Below are 15000 nucleotides of genomic sequence, written 5' to 3' on the forward strand. Positions count from 1 at the left end.
AGCTAAATTACGCTACAATGACGCTATCTTCAGATTGAAAGAAAGTTCACGGTGAGAAACAAAATAATTTTGTCATTTCTTTGTTTATTTTCGCAAAACTAGCAGCGAAGTGGGAACTGCTAACCCTTTTGTGGTAGTTACGAAAACAAAGACACCGAAAACGAAGACCGAAGACCGAAGACCTGAGCCCTCGAAAACGAAGACCCACTCGAAAAACGTACAATTGAGGTTAATTCAAACGTTATTTTTGAAGAGTTAGTCCTAAGCAGATCTAAGGGGCCGCGATTACATGAGCCGGGCTGGTTCGTTTAGCCGAGATCGCGGCACGTCTGAGAAATACACCAAAAATCAAGTTTGCGATTACATGGAAAAATCTCAGCCCGGTTAGCCGGCATTCCGGCATTACGATGGATTAACTCTTCAAAAATAACATTTGAATTAACCTTAATTTTCCCTTTTTTTCTACGTTTTCGAGGTCTTGGTTTTCAAGCATTTTCGAGGTCTTCGTTTTCGAGGTGTTAGGTCGTCGTTTTCGAAACTAGCACCCTTTTGTTTCGAAAGAGCAAAGGTGAACACAAGTCGCAAATGGGACTGTACATTGGTCGCAATTTCGAGCCCTGCAGTGAAACTATAAATATAATCTAATGGTACTTACTACTGACTATTAATTAATTTTTTAATTTGGTGGGAATCTGAGGATTTTCATGCAGACTTTGATGCAGGTTTAGAATGAGGGTAGAGTTGGGGTGAGAAGGGCAATCATGCATTTCATTAATACATGTACATTGTACTCTCATATAAATTGGTATCATTACTTTGCATTTTGAATATTTTGTTTTAGGCTTTGACTGTCCAGTATTTGATGAGTTGTTCAACTGTGTATCCATCATCGCTGGAGGTACACTGACTGCAGCAGAGCTACTGAATAGACAGGAGTGTAATATAGCAATCAATTGGGAAGGAGGCTGGCACCATGCACACAGGTGGAATATCCAAATATAAACATGTCCATGGCATGCATGAGCAGCATGTTTTATTGACAAGCTCTGGCCATTATGGTATTAAGCTTTGAGTAATTTTGGTCTTTCAATGATGTTAGGGATGAAGCTGCTGGATTCTGCTATGTCAATGATGTTGTACTGGGAATTCTCAAGTTACGAGAGAAGTTTGATCGAGTCCTCTACATTGATATTGACCTTCACCATGGAGATGGTGAGTATTTTTCGTCACAGTGAATCACCCTCAGTGTGTGGTCACAGACTGAGAGAAAATGCATGTTGCCCAAGTTAAGACTTGATTGAAATAGGCCTTACTCATGATAGCTGTCACGTCGGTTTTCAAATTGTCGTGCAAATTAGTCATGTGTTATGCTGGAAAAAAGGCAAATTGCGGTAAAACAGCTCGTAGAAATATTGAAATAACATTGCTAAAAGTACATTTTAGATTTAGAATTAAGTACCTTTTATAATAATTTTATATCTTTGATTGCCTTCTTTGTTATCTGCTCATTTTTCATTAAAACAAACATTGAAGTAACTTGTGTAATCATTCTATTTTACTACTTAGGTGAGAAACATTCAATGACCATAAAACAAATCATCTGTGTGGCTAAGATGTTTGTTATAACCGCTTGAACTTGTGTTGTTTGCCCCCTCAGAAGTGTGTAGCTAATTTGCATGATAATAGCAAATCCAACATGGTGGCCATCATGAATATATAGGTCCATTAATTGGTTGGGCCTTTGACATATAGTGCTGAAAAGTGTAACTAAATTATTTTTCGTGGAAAAATTAATGCTCTTAGTCTATGAGCTAATCTATTTCATTGTTATTTTAGCAACGACATTAACTTATGAAATAACAGTACATTACTGAAGAAACTAGTAAAAGTGCAATTATCGTGAAGTTAACACCATAAATTGACTGAATGATGAAATATTTTGTTGTTTACTTTCATTTATTTCTAGGTGTTGAAAATGCATTTTCATTCACATCAAAAGTGATGTCTGTATCATTTCATAAATTCTCCCCTGGATTTTTTCCAGGTAATATTATTTATTTTATTTATATTATTTATTATTATTATTTTTGTAAACTACATGACAGCTTCCTACATGTTGTCATTTAGATTTTTAAGCAAAGATTTCACAAAATTTAATATTTCAATAGCTAGAATTTCTGCTGCAGGAACATAAAGCATTTGCATGAAAATTTCAAACAAAAGTACATGTAAGACATTAATTTGTGATCTTGAAATTTTTGGTGGTATCCTTTTGATAAAGGACATCTGTATGAAAACGTTAAATCTATCATTGATTGATTATCTGGCCAGGGACTGGATCATATATGGATGTTGGTGAAGGGAAAGGAAGGTACTACACTGTCAATGTGCCTCTTAAAGATGGAATTACAGATAAACCTTTTGTACAGATTTTTTCCAGGTATAGTGAAACACTCTTGTTTGTACTTGTTGTCAATACCTGGTTACCTATGGCCAATTGCAGGTCAAAACAGCTCTGTCACTTGTGATCAAACTCTCTTCAAGACATTGCAATGATAGCCTGTCAGTCCAGTCAAAATAGTAATAATTAACCTTTTAACCCCAAAACCGCATCCCATTGACGAGTAAAATCGTGTGGCATTAAACAGAGTAAAATCTACCCATATTTACCTGTGTATAATACACGCCCGTGTTTTATACGCACCCCAATTTTGGACTGCATTTTGAAAAAAAAAGTTCAAGCAGAAAACAGAGAAATTGTTCATGCAAAACTAGCGTGAAAAAAATCCATTTCCTGGATAAGAAAATTTGTTTCGCAACTTACAACAGTAAAGTAAATAAGCCTATGTAAAGTGTTTAAAAACTGAAACCTTCATATAAACTCTAACTCGTAGTCACGATCAAACAGCACTTCTCTCGCACAAGAGTCGTCATCGACAAGATCATCTTGTTGTCTGTCCACAAGATCATCTTGTGTATCATCAAGGTTTTCTTACTACTCCATATTTAACAAAATTCGACTCAATCATCTCTTCAGGATATCATGTTTAAATGCAACAGCGATCCACAGAGCGATGATTTCTTCTGAGGGCTTGTTTTGGTGGCCATCGATTCCATCCGCCATCCACGTCTTCCTAACCCCATCTTTACGTGGTTTACTTAAAGAAACATTAAGGGGCTGCAGAACTGAGTTCAATCTGCCAAGAATTACTGCTAAATTATTCGGTGTTTTATCTGCAAATGCTGCTTTCATGCTTTCCGTCACACGAGCTTCGAAAGCATAAACAAGCAGGCTTCTTTGTCTCCCCAGTCCACCACATGGAGCACGCCAAACTCTTCATTCGGCCTTTCTCTTGGGCGTCGGTGATAACCCTGTGCTTGTTTTCAACTTTAGGCACCGTTTTCCTCTTGAAAATCACCATTAGTCTTAATTTTAATCCATCACCAGCACACACCAACAAAACAGTTGCGTGATTCTTCTCATTTCCCGTCGTGACAGTTCTTCTCTGCGGTGTAATGTTGATCCGTTCGGTTCGGCGGCATATCGAAGATCAGTGGCGTTTTGTCCATATTTCCAGTAACATGTAGTGGGGATCTGTAGTGGGTACATAGTTGTGTTCTTTGCAAATTTTTATAATATAACAGCAAAATTAACGAGCGTTATTTATCAGACCGGCATTGTAAACTCCGTTGAGTTTTTTTTTTGGCCATTTTGATGTTTCAGTTATAATCGCTCAAAAGTGAAGGTTATGTTGTTCAGTTATTCATTTAAACAGGAAGGTTAATTTATTAGTGGATCTAAATTTTTAACTCTTGGTTAAGCCTTTTACTTTTCAATCCAAAACCAATGTGTCTTCGTTTATATGCTAATGAGGGACACATGTCTAAAACAATGGATTCGGTGTATAATACGCATCTCAATTTGCGGAGCTGTTTTAGCAGGAAAAAAGTGAGTATTATACACGGGTAAATACGGTAATTCTGACCACTCCCAGGAGTCAGTGGGTTATAAAATGATTATAATTATTATTATTATTATTATTATTATTATTATTATTATTGGGTTGTTAATTAATTATTGGTGTCAAGCATAGCCTGGTATTATACATGTACTTAATTGTACTGTGTAGGATACAGTATCTTAGGGTCCACTTAATAGCCAGACTGAAATCCAGATTGTATTAAAGGCAACTGGCAAGTTTTTGTTCTTTATTGTCTTCACAACAGTACTGTACTAACCGTCTCGATTTAAAGACCCCAACCTGCTTTAGTTATTACAAACTGGTGATTGTTGATTGGCACTCAGATGCATAAATTGGCCAACAGAAACTATGAGTTGCCGCCTGTTCACTGAATTTACATGTAAGTCCTGCTGGTCGGGGCTTAATACCTGGGCTGAGTTACACAGACTGTGTACAGCTGTAGCGGATGCTAACAATACCTTACAGTGTACATATGCCTTTTTAATTGAGCTGTGTGCTTCACAGTGCAGTCCTGAACACTTCAAGGAAGGGTGATTAGTATGGCTGCTTTGTTTATGGTCAATAAGGAAAACTTCAGAGACTTTGGAGATCCTTTAAATAACTAAATAAGATAGATAGATAGATAGATAGATACATGTAGATAGATAGAGACTTGTTTGCGCTACACCTTTGCAGTATTTACTGAATTGCCAGATAGGCCAGCAATAAGCATACAGTACATCATAGTCACAGAATACGTGTACATGTACATGTAATTTTAATTACATGAAGGCTAGGCTTAAAAGCCTAGTTAGGTTTAAAATGATAATGTAATCTCAAAATCCAACCTTTGTTGGTTATTATTCAATGTATGGTGGGATCACATATGATGTTTCAGTCTTTTGTTTCACTGTTTCATGGCTTCGTTTCGATAACATTCATGAGGGTGGATGCTGACACACATTTTTGATGAACCCCTCGCAGGCAGCAGATTGCTTGACTCCAAGTGTGTCTTTACTCCAAGTGGGTACTAACCAACCCATTTAGTCTAGATTGTTTGGAATATAAGTGCCACTGCAGTGTTTATGTGAGTGCTGCCATCAAATATATCAGGGCAGCATTTGTATTTGTAAGGTTGGCTTTAAATCAGGTTATGGCATGAATTCATGTTACTTTGTAGCATAGGTAATTCAGTTATTTGCCAGTGTTTTTTTCTGTCAGGTTTGTCTAGGCCAGGGGCAATTTGAAATGCGCCCATCCTGTCATACACTAATTTAATTAATTAAGCTGCACGTACATGTATAAAAAATTATTGGGCAAAGTATTTCCCTAAATTTACAAACACAAGCATAGGAAAAGAAAAAAGATGTGCTTTCTCATTTACTGTAGGAAATGGCTCTGTAAATTTCAGTGATACCTCTTGAGATCTGCAAGAATAAGAAGCAACTTTGCACTTGTATTTTTTACAGGGTATTGTCAGAGGTAAAGCTGAAGTTCAAGCCCAAAGCTGTAGTTTGTCAATGTGGAGTTGATACTTTAGCTGGTGATCCCATGGCCTCTTTTAACCTCACCCAGCATGGTATCGGAGAATGTGTTAAACGCCTCATGGACTGGAATCTACCACTTTTGCTACTAGGTGGAGGTGAAATTACAATATCTGTTTTTGACCAACCGACTTGATTTAGTATTAATAAGCCTATGTGCAACGAGGGTGACAGTTTCTTACACAGTATAAGGGAAGTTTCTTCGTTGATCCATTAAAGCATGTGCAATTTCAGAAGACAGGGCATGAATTGAACAAGAGGATGAATTTTAATGTATGCATTTTTCTTTTACTTCATAACCCATTCATCCCTGAAGCAGCCCATCTATGAGTAAATTGTCTGGCATCAGAATAAAAACTTTAAGTCTCACTCTTATAGGTCGGACTGAAAGGGCTAAGTCATACCCAATTAGAGTACAGTATGACTTCCCCCTGTCTCCTTTGGGTACCTGGTCCTCCGCAATTGTTTCTTGACTCTGTTTTGCCCTCTCCATTTTACATTGTATCATTTGTTTAGTGACCTTCAATGAAGCTGTTGCCTTTGACAACAAATAATTCTACTTTATTGAACTTTTGACGAGTTAAGTTTGCATTAAAGCAAACTCAACTCTTAAGCCTCAAAGGAAGGTTACTGAGCACCAAAGTAGAATGGGATGTACATGTACGTTATCAAATTTTAAAAAAATTAATATTGTATTGTGACAATTTAAGGTCACTTTAAGTAAGTCGTTTTAAGTAAATTTATTACTTTAACTTTACTTCACAATTTGATTCACCTTACATTTCATGTGTTTTTCTTAAATTGTAAAATTTCATAACACACCTTTTGCTCAACTACAGTACATGTTTCTTGTTTCCCTTAAATACCAATCCTTTTTTGGGGAGGTACAAGATATCTTACACCCATTTATCTTAGGAAAATCCTGTGTTTACTTCTTGGGTTGTTAGATACCCTTGATAGGTTTAGAATAATTTATTGTACTCATAATTTCCTTGCATCTACTCTGAGTAAGCTTCATTTAGCTCATCAAGACCTTCCGTTGATTCAGTTGGCATCAACAAGTACAGCGTTACTAGTTCCTGTTCTTCTTGCATACTTTTGTTTTATTTGTAATAAACCAGCTGGTAAATCTTGCTCTGATTTTGTTGTCCCTGTGTCGACTGTTTTGGCTGTCTTGCAGTAGAAAATGCATTAATTGGTTTTAAACTTCAAGGCTTCTTTCTTGTAATCAGGAGGATACAATGTAAAAAATGCAGCAAGGTGTTGGACATACTTGACGAGCATAGTTCTCAATCAGTCACTCTCTTCCGACATCCCAGAACATGAGGTAAGTACCACACATTTGCTTCCCAAGGATATTGCCCAGTGGGATTAGAGATGTCTATCTGTCAAAGTAAGGGTGTGGTTTGAAATCCCTGGCCAAGCTATTACTCTTGGTGCCACTACTGTATGATTAACAAGTCAAAGGAAAACTATGAAGAAGTCGCGGATCCATACATTGCTTACAAAATGGGAGTTCTGTTGCAATCAGTTGGTTTCTGATCTTGTTAGGGAATACTGACTGAATTTGTGTTTGATTTTTATCTAAAAAGAATGTGTTATCGTTGGCAGGCTACACTACAGTAGGTCACTTTTAAATATCTGAAGGGTCCTCAACTATGTAAACAGCTATGACTGCGTCACTTTGCAATAGGTAAAAACAAGGATTGTTTCCAAAATTTTTCAAGTAATATATTAAACACGAGAAGGAGTGTTTCATCGGATATCCAAACACAGAGAAGCGAGTTGAAAAACGAGGCCGAAGGCTGAGTTTTTTAACCAATTTTGAGGTGGTTGGATATCTGATGAAACACTCCTTCTTTGCTTCTCAAAGGCATCAGTATTTTAAGAGATGTTTGGGATCAAAGTTGGCGAAATTTTATGCTAATTAAGACCACATATCCAAACTTCCTTCACGGTAGTGATTTCTTTTGTTTTTGGCTTATGAATTATTAATGAGTTTGAGACCTTTTCACAAAGTCTGGAACAGATCATGAAACAGCTGTATTTAGTTATATTTTATAGATGCAAAAGAGCAAGGGGAAAATAATCGCCAACCAGTATTTTTGGCTCCTTTAACCCATTCACACCTCAAACGCACTAGGACGCCCCTATTGACGAGTAAAGTCATCTGGCATTAGACAGAGCAAAATCTATGAAGTCTCACTCTCAGGGGTCCATGAGTTAAACCTTTTTACAAGCCTAGGTTGTTAAAAGCCTGCATGTGTGAAGTACCAGAGGATAGCCATTCAGCTAGGAAAGAGTGAATTCTTATTGAAAATGAATGCTTCACTGTTCAACTACACACACAAGAAGATGATACCAGAAACAGCTGGATATTTCTCAACTTTGCAAACACAGCTATCGAGAGGTTTATTTGTTTATTTTGATTTCTTTGCCACACATACAAAGAAAAAGAAAGAAAATAAACAGATTACAGTAAGTTACAACAAGCTAAAAGCAGGGCTCAAAGTGTATTTTTGGCTTTGGGAGCACTTGTGCTACTGAGTGTATATTTCTAGGCGCACTGCCAAAATTTTAGGCACACAGCAGAAAATCTTAGGAGCACAGCTTATAAAACCACTGGGAATACCTGTTCCAACAGAAAATCAGAACTTAAGACATTATTATGTCATCTTCAGTTTTTTGTATTTTATTTTAATCCTGTGTTTGTTGTTTTAACTAAGGCTGACTTACTTTTTGTTTGAGACAGCCTTAAAATTGTTGTGGTTTTTAAATCAACTTGACCTCTCAATTTCAACAACATATTATTACATGTTGTCGTCCTGTTAAAGGACATTCGTGATAACAGAAAAGTTCTCATCATGTATTTTCTTTTCAATGTACACTTGTAACCAAACAAAATATATTTGAAAACTGGAATAGATACACAACTTCATAGTTGCTAATAGACGTGTACTTCAATGATTCCATCAGGTCACCAAGTGACAGAAATAAATCCTGCGCATTTGACGTCGTCGTCATAGGCCGCTATGTCTCGCGCATTCCTTTACAGTAATTCCGGCTGTTGTTAAGTGAGCCTACACAAACTTGAAGCATCTCCTGAGGATTCGGTTGCTAAGTAACCGCTGCACATGCTTTCAACCCGTGGCAGAGGTCTCTTTTCCCGTACTCATCAGCCCAGTGAACACAGAAGAAAACAGACCTCTGCTAGCAGGGAACCATTGTCTAACGATGAAGATGAATGCACAGGGAAAGCTAAACAGTATCTGGAGCTCATCAATTCTTTCTTTGAATCCCACTCTAGCTACTTGAATTCATTTAACCCTGCTCTTTGAAATTTGTATATTTTTCTTTTCTTGCTAGTTGGCTCATCCTCTTTAGCTTTATTGTGGACTGATATAGTGACACAGTATCATTCAAGGCAGATTTACTCACTTTTGTAGAATGTGAAGGCTGGTGTTTTATAAGATTCCCATTGGATACAAGACAATACAAGTGCAATGACTTAATTAACTGGGTTATAATTCACTTTTTTAACAATTTTCTTAACTTGAAGAAGCCTCATACAGTATTGTTGACCCTCTGTTGACTTTCCACTATCACAAACCTTTAACATGGGCAATATGTATGTATGCTTTATTCGTAGTCTGCATTTGCATGTGTCAGCAGAGTTTTAACAAAATGGAAGAGTATGGGGTGGAATGAAACATCAACAGCAAAAATGGACCTTCACTGGCATTGGGGGAATTTTTTGAGAAAACTGATGACAAATAAACACACACAGATGAAAGGGAAGTAATGTAACTTTATTATTTAGGGCAGGAAATTGAACCAGGGACTACCTGAAACAAATTCAGCGAGTGGTCAGAATGCAGTCTTGAACGCGGCGTCTCCGGATATCAAGGCACGGGCCCTTACCACTCGGCCACACTGCCTTCAATTTTCCACCACCATAGCACAGTGACACCTTTAATCTTCCACTGAGCAATGGCTCAGCAACACATGCTGACGGCAACGAGTATCTATCCCATCGGAATGCAGAAAAGTAGAAATATTAATTAATTTTCAATGTGTTATGTTGCAGCATTACTTCGGAAAGTGAAACGCGAATTGGCATATCTTAAAAAAAAATCATTGCTTATCGATTAGTGTACATCTGAGTGAGTGACAATTTTGCATATTCTGACCCCTAGCGGTAGTTGCTTATATGCTTTGCGTATCCATGACTGAAAATCACATACTTTTTTTTCTTCAGATTTTGAAAGTGTGTACATTTGCTTAACACCTGACTGGCAAAATTTTGAGCTTTGATTTTTATCCAAAAGCTGTTTACTAAGTTTTGGATTTCATTTTGGTTTGCCATTATTGATCACGTTCAAAACTGACCGATTGGACCTCAGGGTTGGATCTGGTGTAAAGTGACATCATTTACTCACTGGCTTATAATTTCAGCTTGGAAATGCAGCTTATTATAATTATGTGCAAAACACAATTTTAAAAGCCTGAAAGTCCAAAACTCCTGTGCTGCATATTAATTCAGAAGTATACACATGCATTGAATTCTTACAGTAAACTAGTGAGTCATTGATGTCATTTTCTCCTTGATCCAGCTCTCAAGATTTTAAAATTAGTAATTGCAGACCATTAAATAGAAAAATTCCAGTTAAGATAAACAGGTGTCTTCTTAATTAATTAATTAATTAAGTAAATCAAGGCTTAAAACTTGGGTCACTTAGTGTTTAGTTAACATAGTTTTTAAATCCACAGAAATGTTTTGGTCATAGTAGCACTTTAATTAACTGAGTAGGTACTGCCTTTGTTATTTGAGATAATGTCATCTGAAAATGCTTGAACGGTAGTCATTTCAGATAATTATGTAAAACCTTTGCTCCAATTCATCAACACTCGCTGATCTCCTGAATTGGCAGCATTTTTTGAAGGTGTGCCAAACAATAAAGGAGTCTTTCTGGAGGAGATTTATTATTAATTCTTGATTTTAATACCAACTAAATATCTGGTTGCAGTTTGTTTCATAATCACTTTGAACTTGAATATTTGGTTTGTCACGTTATTTTTTAGACTAATACCTTATCAATTTAAGTACATGTACATTGTATGTCCTGTGTTTATTTAGCTGATGTAGCATTTTTTGTTCTCTGTAAATCTTTATTTTTGAAGTTTATTATAAAATTATTATTGTTATTGTTGTTCATGTTTTAGCAATTAGCTGGCATGGGTGCCACCTGGTCCATGTGTCCTGTTGGAACTCTGCCCTGTTAGATAAAACACCTTTTTTCCTCCCTTGTTCGTCTGAGTTTTTTCCTTTCTTACTATAAATGTTATTTTTTGTACTCAGTTAACATCACCCAATAAAAGGGGAAAAGGGCTAGACTATTTAAATGTCATCAGCATCATCTCTGTGGTATTTTTATCTGCTGCCTTATGAGTGACAGTAGATATGTGCCACAGACCAGCTGGCTCAGTGAAGAGTGCACTTTTTTGAGGGAGTTTGGATTTGAACCCCAGCAGGACCAATTCAGAATTGTAAAATAGATGTACATGTAACTGAGGAGAAAGAGCAGTGTTTCCTTTGTAATTTCCCTTCAATTGGTATAGGACAGTATGCCCTGTCTCACATAACAGTATAACTCTGTGAGACGTTTTTTACCATGATTATTAAACAAAGAATGCCATAGAAGTAAGTGTTACAATAACTTACTGTACCAGGGAAATTACCTTACAATATTTGCAATTTGTTTTTCATGTTTTTGACACACAAGTACCGCAACCCCCACTCCCCACACTCATGTACACACACACACACACATGGAATATGTTTACAAAATACCGGTAGTAGAAAAGAAGAGCTAATGGTTTTGAGATGAGTGACCAGTTATTATACTCTACAAGATGGGATACCTGTACAGTTGGAGAACAAGGGGCTGTTTTTTAAAGTACATGTACATGTAATAGCGGTTCCCATTTCTTTGCTGTTCTTTGTTTCTTTGTGGTTGTATTGTCCTTCTCTAGTTTAAATATACATGTATTGATTTGTAGATGTTGTAAGTATTCTGCTACCCTGTGAGCAGAGTCTCTTTCAATCTTCCAAGATAAGTTGGGAAGAGGACCCGACTTATCTAGGAAGATCGAAAGAGACTCTGCTCACGGGGTAGTATTCTTTGAAAGCCAGATGAAATATTTACTTGTCAAAAAACAAAAGTTAATTTGCAAATTGTATTTAGAGGTATTTGGCCTCAGTTCCTGAAAAGCATATTCCACGAGTGGTCGACTTGGAAAGAAGTGATCGACCAGAACGTAAGAGTAACCAACCACAGTGCAATTGAAGGGAGTGCTAAAACTGGTAAAATGAAAAAAAAAAATCTACTTACTCAGTACATGTATCTACATTTAAACACTTCTTCATTTTTTTTTCCAACTTATGTTACAGAACTTTTTGGCTTATGGACCTGACTACCAGCTTGATGTTCCACCTAGCAGAAGACAGGATATGAACAGCAAAGAGGACCTTATCAATCTCTTCAACACTCTATTAGGTATATAAATAATAATAATAATAATAATAATAATAATAATAATAATAATAATAATAATAATAATAATAATAATAATAATAATAATAATAATAATTAGTATTATTATTTATATTATCATCATCATTACTATTCATGAAATGTAGATTCTAAAGTGATCCTCACACGTATCTGGACAATTTTAGTAATATTGTCTCTTAGACACCTGAAAAATTCAGGAGGCTTCAATGGATTCAAACTCATGACCTCTGTGATGCCGGTGCAATTATTGTAATTATCATCATCCTCCTAAGGGTGATCCAAATACAATGTAGCAAAAAACTAGGTGCTGAAAAACCTGCCCTCGGTGCATTTTCAAGACCTACATGTAGGTCACAGTTTTTTGCAATATGGACCTCCCTGCTGGGAAATAAGATATGGTATCCCTGTTTTCTCTGGCACTGCTCAGTGTGCAATCTAAGGAGTCAAGCCAATTTGAACATTGAAATAATCTTGTAAATTTTGGAGATGTTTAAAAGCTAATTCAGATGATAACTCCCATTTTTTATTCCCAGAAAGCAGTTAGAAAGGCAAATTGAAACTCTTTGTAAAGTTTAAAAAAAGGAGCAGTCGTGGCTCAGATGGCTAGTGCGCGGCTTTCGGAGCGAGAGGTCCCCGGTTCGATCCTCGGTGACTTCAACGTCTGTTTCGACTTTCCTCTGATCCGTGTAGCTATAGCTTTAAATACCCGTAAAACGGAGCACTGACAGAGGGAGGGGGGTAAAGGGCGCACCGTCGGCTTCCATTGATACCAGCCTCGTAGCTGAAGGAACTACCGACGTTAAATAAAGTGACTTTACCTTTACTTTACCTTTACCAGAGCAGATTCTGAGGTGCCCTGACATTATTAAAATAAATAATAAGGTACTAGTAGCTCTGAATATGCTTGTACCTTTAGCTTAATACTCCCATTGAAAATAATACTTATTATTTTTAATGGGAGTACCAGTATTCCTTTCATTTTCATGTTGCTGCTGTCTGACTGTGTATTTCATACCTACATGTACAGTACATGTAGTGTAGACTATAATAGTTCATACTGTTGTTCATTTGTGACTACCATTTTGTTCTTTTTTTGTTATAAACACAAAATGCAGATATACATGTAATCAGTTGAAATTTACTTTAATTTGGTAAATGAAATTATTAATTCTTGCAGGAAACATCAAGAAGATTGTGTGACATGTGAATTAACATTGTGACCATGAAACATGCCTATTCTTGTTAATGTTTTTGTCAATTAGGGTTGGCTTTGGCATTCACAAATCACTTCACATGGAATTGAGCATCTACATGTAAGCAAACTGTACCTCTGAAGTCACTAAAAAATGTTAAGTTCCTTGTTCTGTGCTTTTTTTCTTGAGGTACTATTATGATATTTTTTAGATTATTATTGCAAAGAAAGAATTTGTAAAAAAGTCATTTCCAAAAGAAGACACAAGTAATTTAATTGATTTTTTTTTGAGAAAAAAAATATTTTATTGAAAAAAAAAGAGTTCAATACTTGTTTTTCACCCCCACAAAAGTTGTGTGAACTACAGTAAGGTGCACCCAAATCTCTAAATTATTTTTGTTTGCTTAAATCCTTGAATTTCTACAATTAATAACATTATTGTTTTCAACTGCAGTAAATTAGATTCCACAACAAAGACACCATTTTGGTTCAAGTCTGACAATCAACAAAAATGGGGAAAGTGACGTCAGTTCAGGAAACTGTTTATCACATAATTGGGAAAACACCACAGAAGTGAGAGAAACAGATGTTGAAATTGTCATACCTTTACACTACGTGTATTTATTGTGTTTTGATAGTCACATGACTTCTGACTTGACAGCAAAATTACTTGTAAACTGTACTAAGAAGGTTTCAAATTGGATGAGGTACTTCACTTTCCACTGAGATGTAGTGGATATCAATTTAAATATTTCTTCAATTGACGTCATAACTCTATAGCTAACACAGAAAGTTTTGGGATTGAACAAAAGTTGTTTTCTACAAAACAAAAATGGGGAAAGTACCCCGAACAAAGTGAAAATTTATTTGAGCCAGTTTTTGGGGGTTTCAAGTTGGTGTACTTTTATTATAAAAATTAAGTCCCAAAGTTTGGACCAAAAAAGTATAGAAACAACGTTACATATGTGCCTTGGAGTTTCCAATATTATCTTTGTAAAAAAATTGAGTTTCACATTGTTGCAAGTTTTCAACGTACATGTAAAAAAAAAAAACTTTCTGATTAAAAATCTTGTTGCACAGTATCTTGTCATTTACCGGTCTATATATATATATACATCCATAAACTATTTGAAGCATTGAATTGTATGTGGAAAAATATGTCATGCATCTGCTTTTCAGGCTTACCACTAGCATTTAGGCTAAAAATTACAAAAGTTGTTCTATGACATTGACCGTCCAGTTTTTTTTTTTCAGTCATTTTTTAAATAGTAGGCTGTACTTGAGAAAATGTCATTTTTCTATGTTACAAAGTGCAAGATTTTAAACTGACTCAAATAATAAATATTTGAAGTGAGGGGTTAAAATGAAGGGTTTGCAATAGATCCATCTTGCTGGAGGATAAAGTTCCTCACTGTTGAAGTTGAGATTAGAAAATTGCAAATAAATAACACTTGCACTGAACACTTCTTGCTATAATCTGTTATCTAATTTATGTACATAAAATTATTCAATTTACATCTGCATGGTGGGTATTAAAGGGTCAGCTGGCCGCCAATTATCAAGATCTTTAACGTCCTCTATTTCCTGTCTCTTAACCTTTACTTTCTCTTTCTCCTCAAATGGTACTCTAAAACGGTAAATAAGACAACAAACAATTAGAATAGTTAAGTTTTTACAACATTAACTCTTCACAAACATGCTGAATTTAATCAATGGTTTTGTTTAAC

General features: G+C 35.9%; 2 protein-coding genes across 7 annotated transcripts in view; one reads left to right on the forward strand and one right to left on the reverse strand.

Annotated features, from left to right (window-relative positions):
* Positions 1 to 14355, forward strand: part of LOC138052315 (histone deacetylase 8-like) — an 18749-nt gene extending 4394 nt beyond the window's left edge. The window contains exons 4-12 of one of the 6 annotated variants that reach the window (XR_011133042.1): positions 842 to 983; positions 1100 to 1212; positions 1967 to 2044; positions 2332 to 2440; positions 5432 to 5604; positions 6739 to 6833; positions 11958 to 12063; positions 13259 to 13394; positions 13728 to 13746. Coding sequence is in view for 4 of the 6 variants with exons in the window: in XM_068898720.1 (XP_068754821.1) it covers positions 842 to 983; positions 1100 to 1212; positions 1967 to 2044; positions 2332 to 2440; positions 5432 to 5604; positions 6739 to 6833; positions 11958 to 12063; positions 13344 to 13384 (857 nt within the window). In the remaining 2 variants the exon portion in view is untranslated. Of the gene's footprint in view, positions 1 to 841; positions 984 to 1099; positions 1213 to 1966; positions 2045 to 2331; positions 2441 to 5431; positions 5605 to 6738; positions 6834 to 7117; positions 7241 to 9155; positions 9193 to 11957; positions 12064 to 13258 lie in introns of those variants that run through there. The other 5 variants (XM_068898720.1, XR_011133043.1, XM_068898721.1 and 2 more) reach the window with 5 other exon arrangements.
* The window catches only part of LOC138052316 (uncharacterized), a 9756-nt gene continuing 8309 nt past the window's right edge, over positions 13554 to 15000 (reverse strand). The window contains exon 7 of the mRNA XM_068898724.1: positions 13554 to 14900. Within this exon, the coding sequence (XP_068754825.1) occupies positions 14786 to 14900 (115 nt within the window). The 3' untranslated portion in view covers positions 13554 to 14785. The remainder of the gene's footprint in view (positions 14901 to 15000) is intronic.

This window comes from Montipora capricornis, chromosome 6, assembly GCF_036669925.1.
Source record: "Montipora capricornis isolate CH-2021 chromosome 6, ASM3666992v2, whole genome shotgun sequence".
Lineage (NCBI taxonomy): Eukaryota > Metazoa > Cnidaria > Anthozoa > Scleractinia > Acroporidae > Montipora > Montipora capricornis.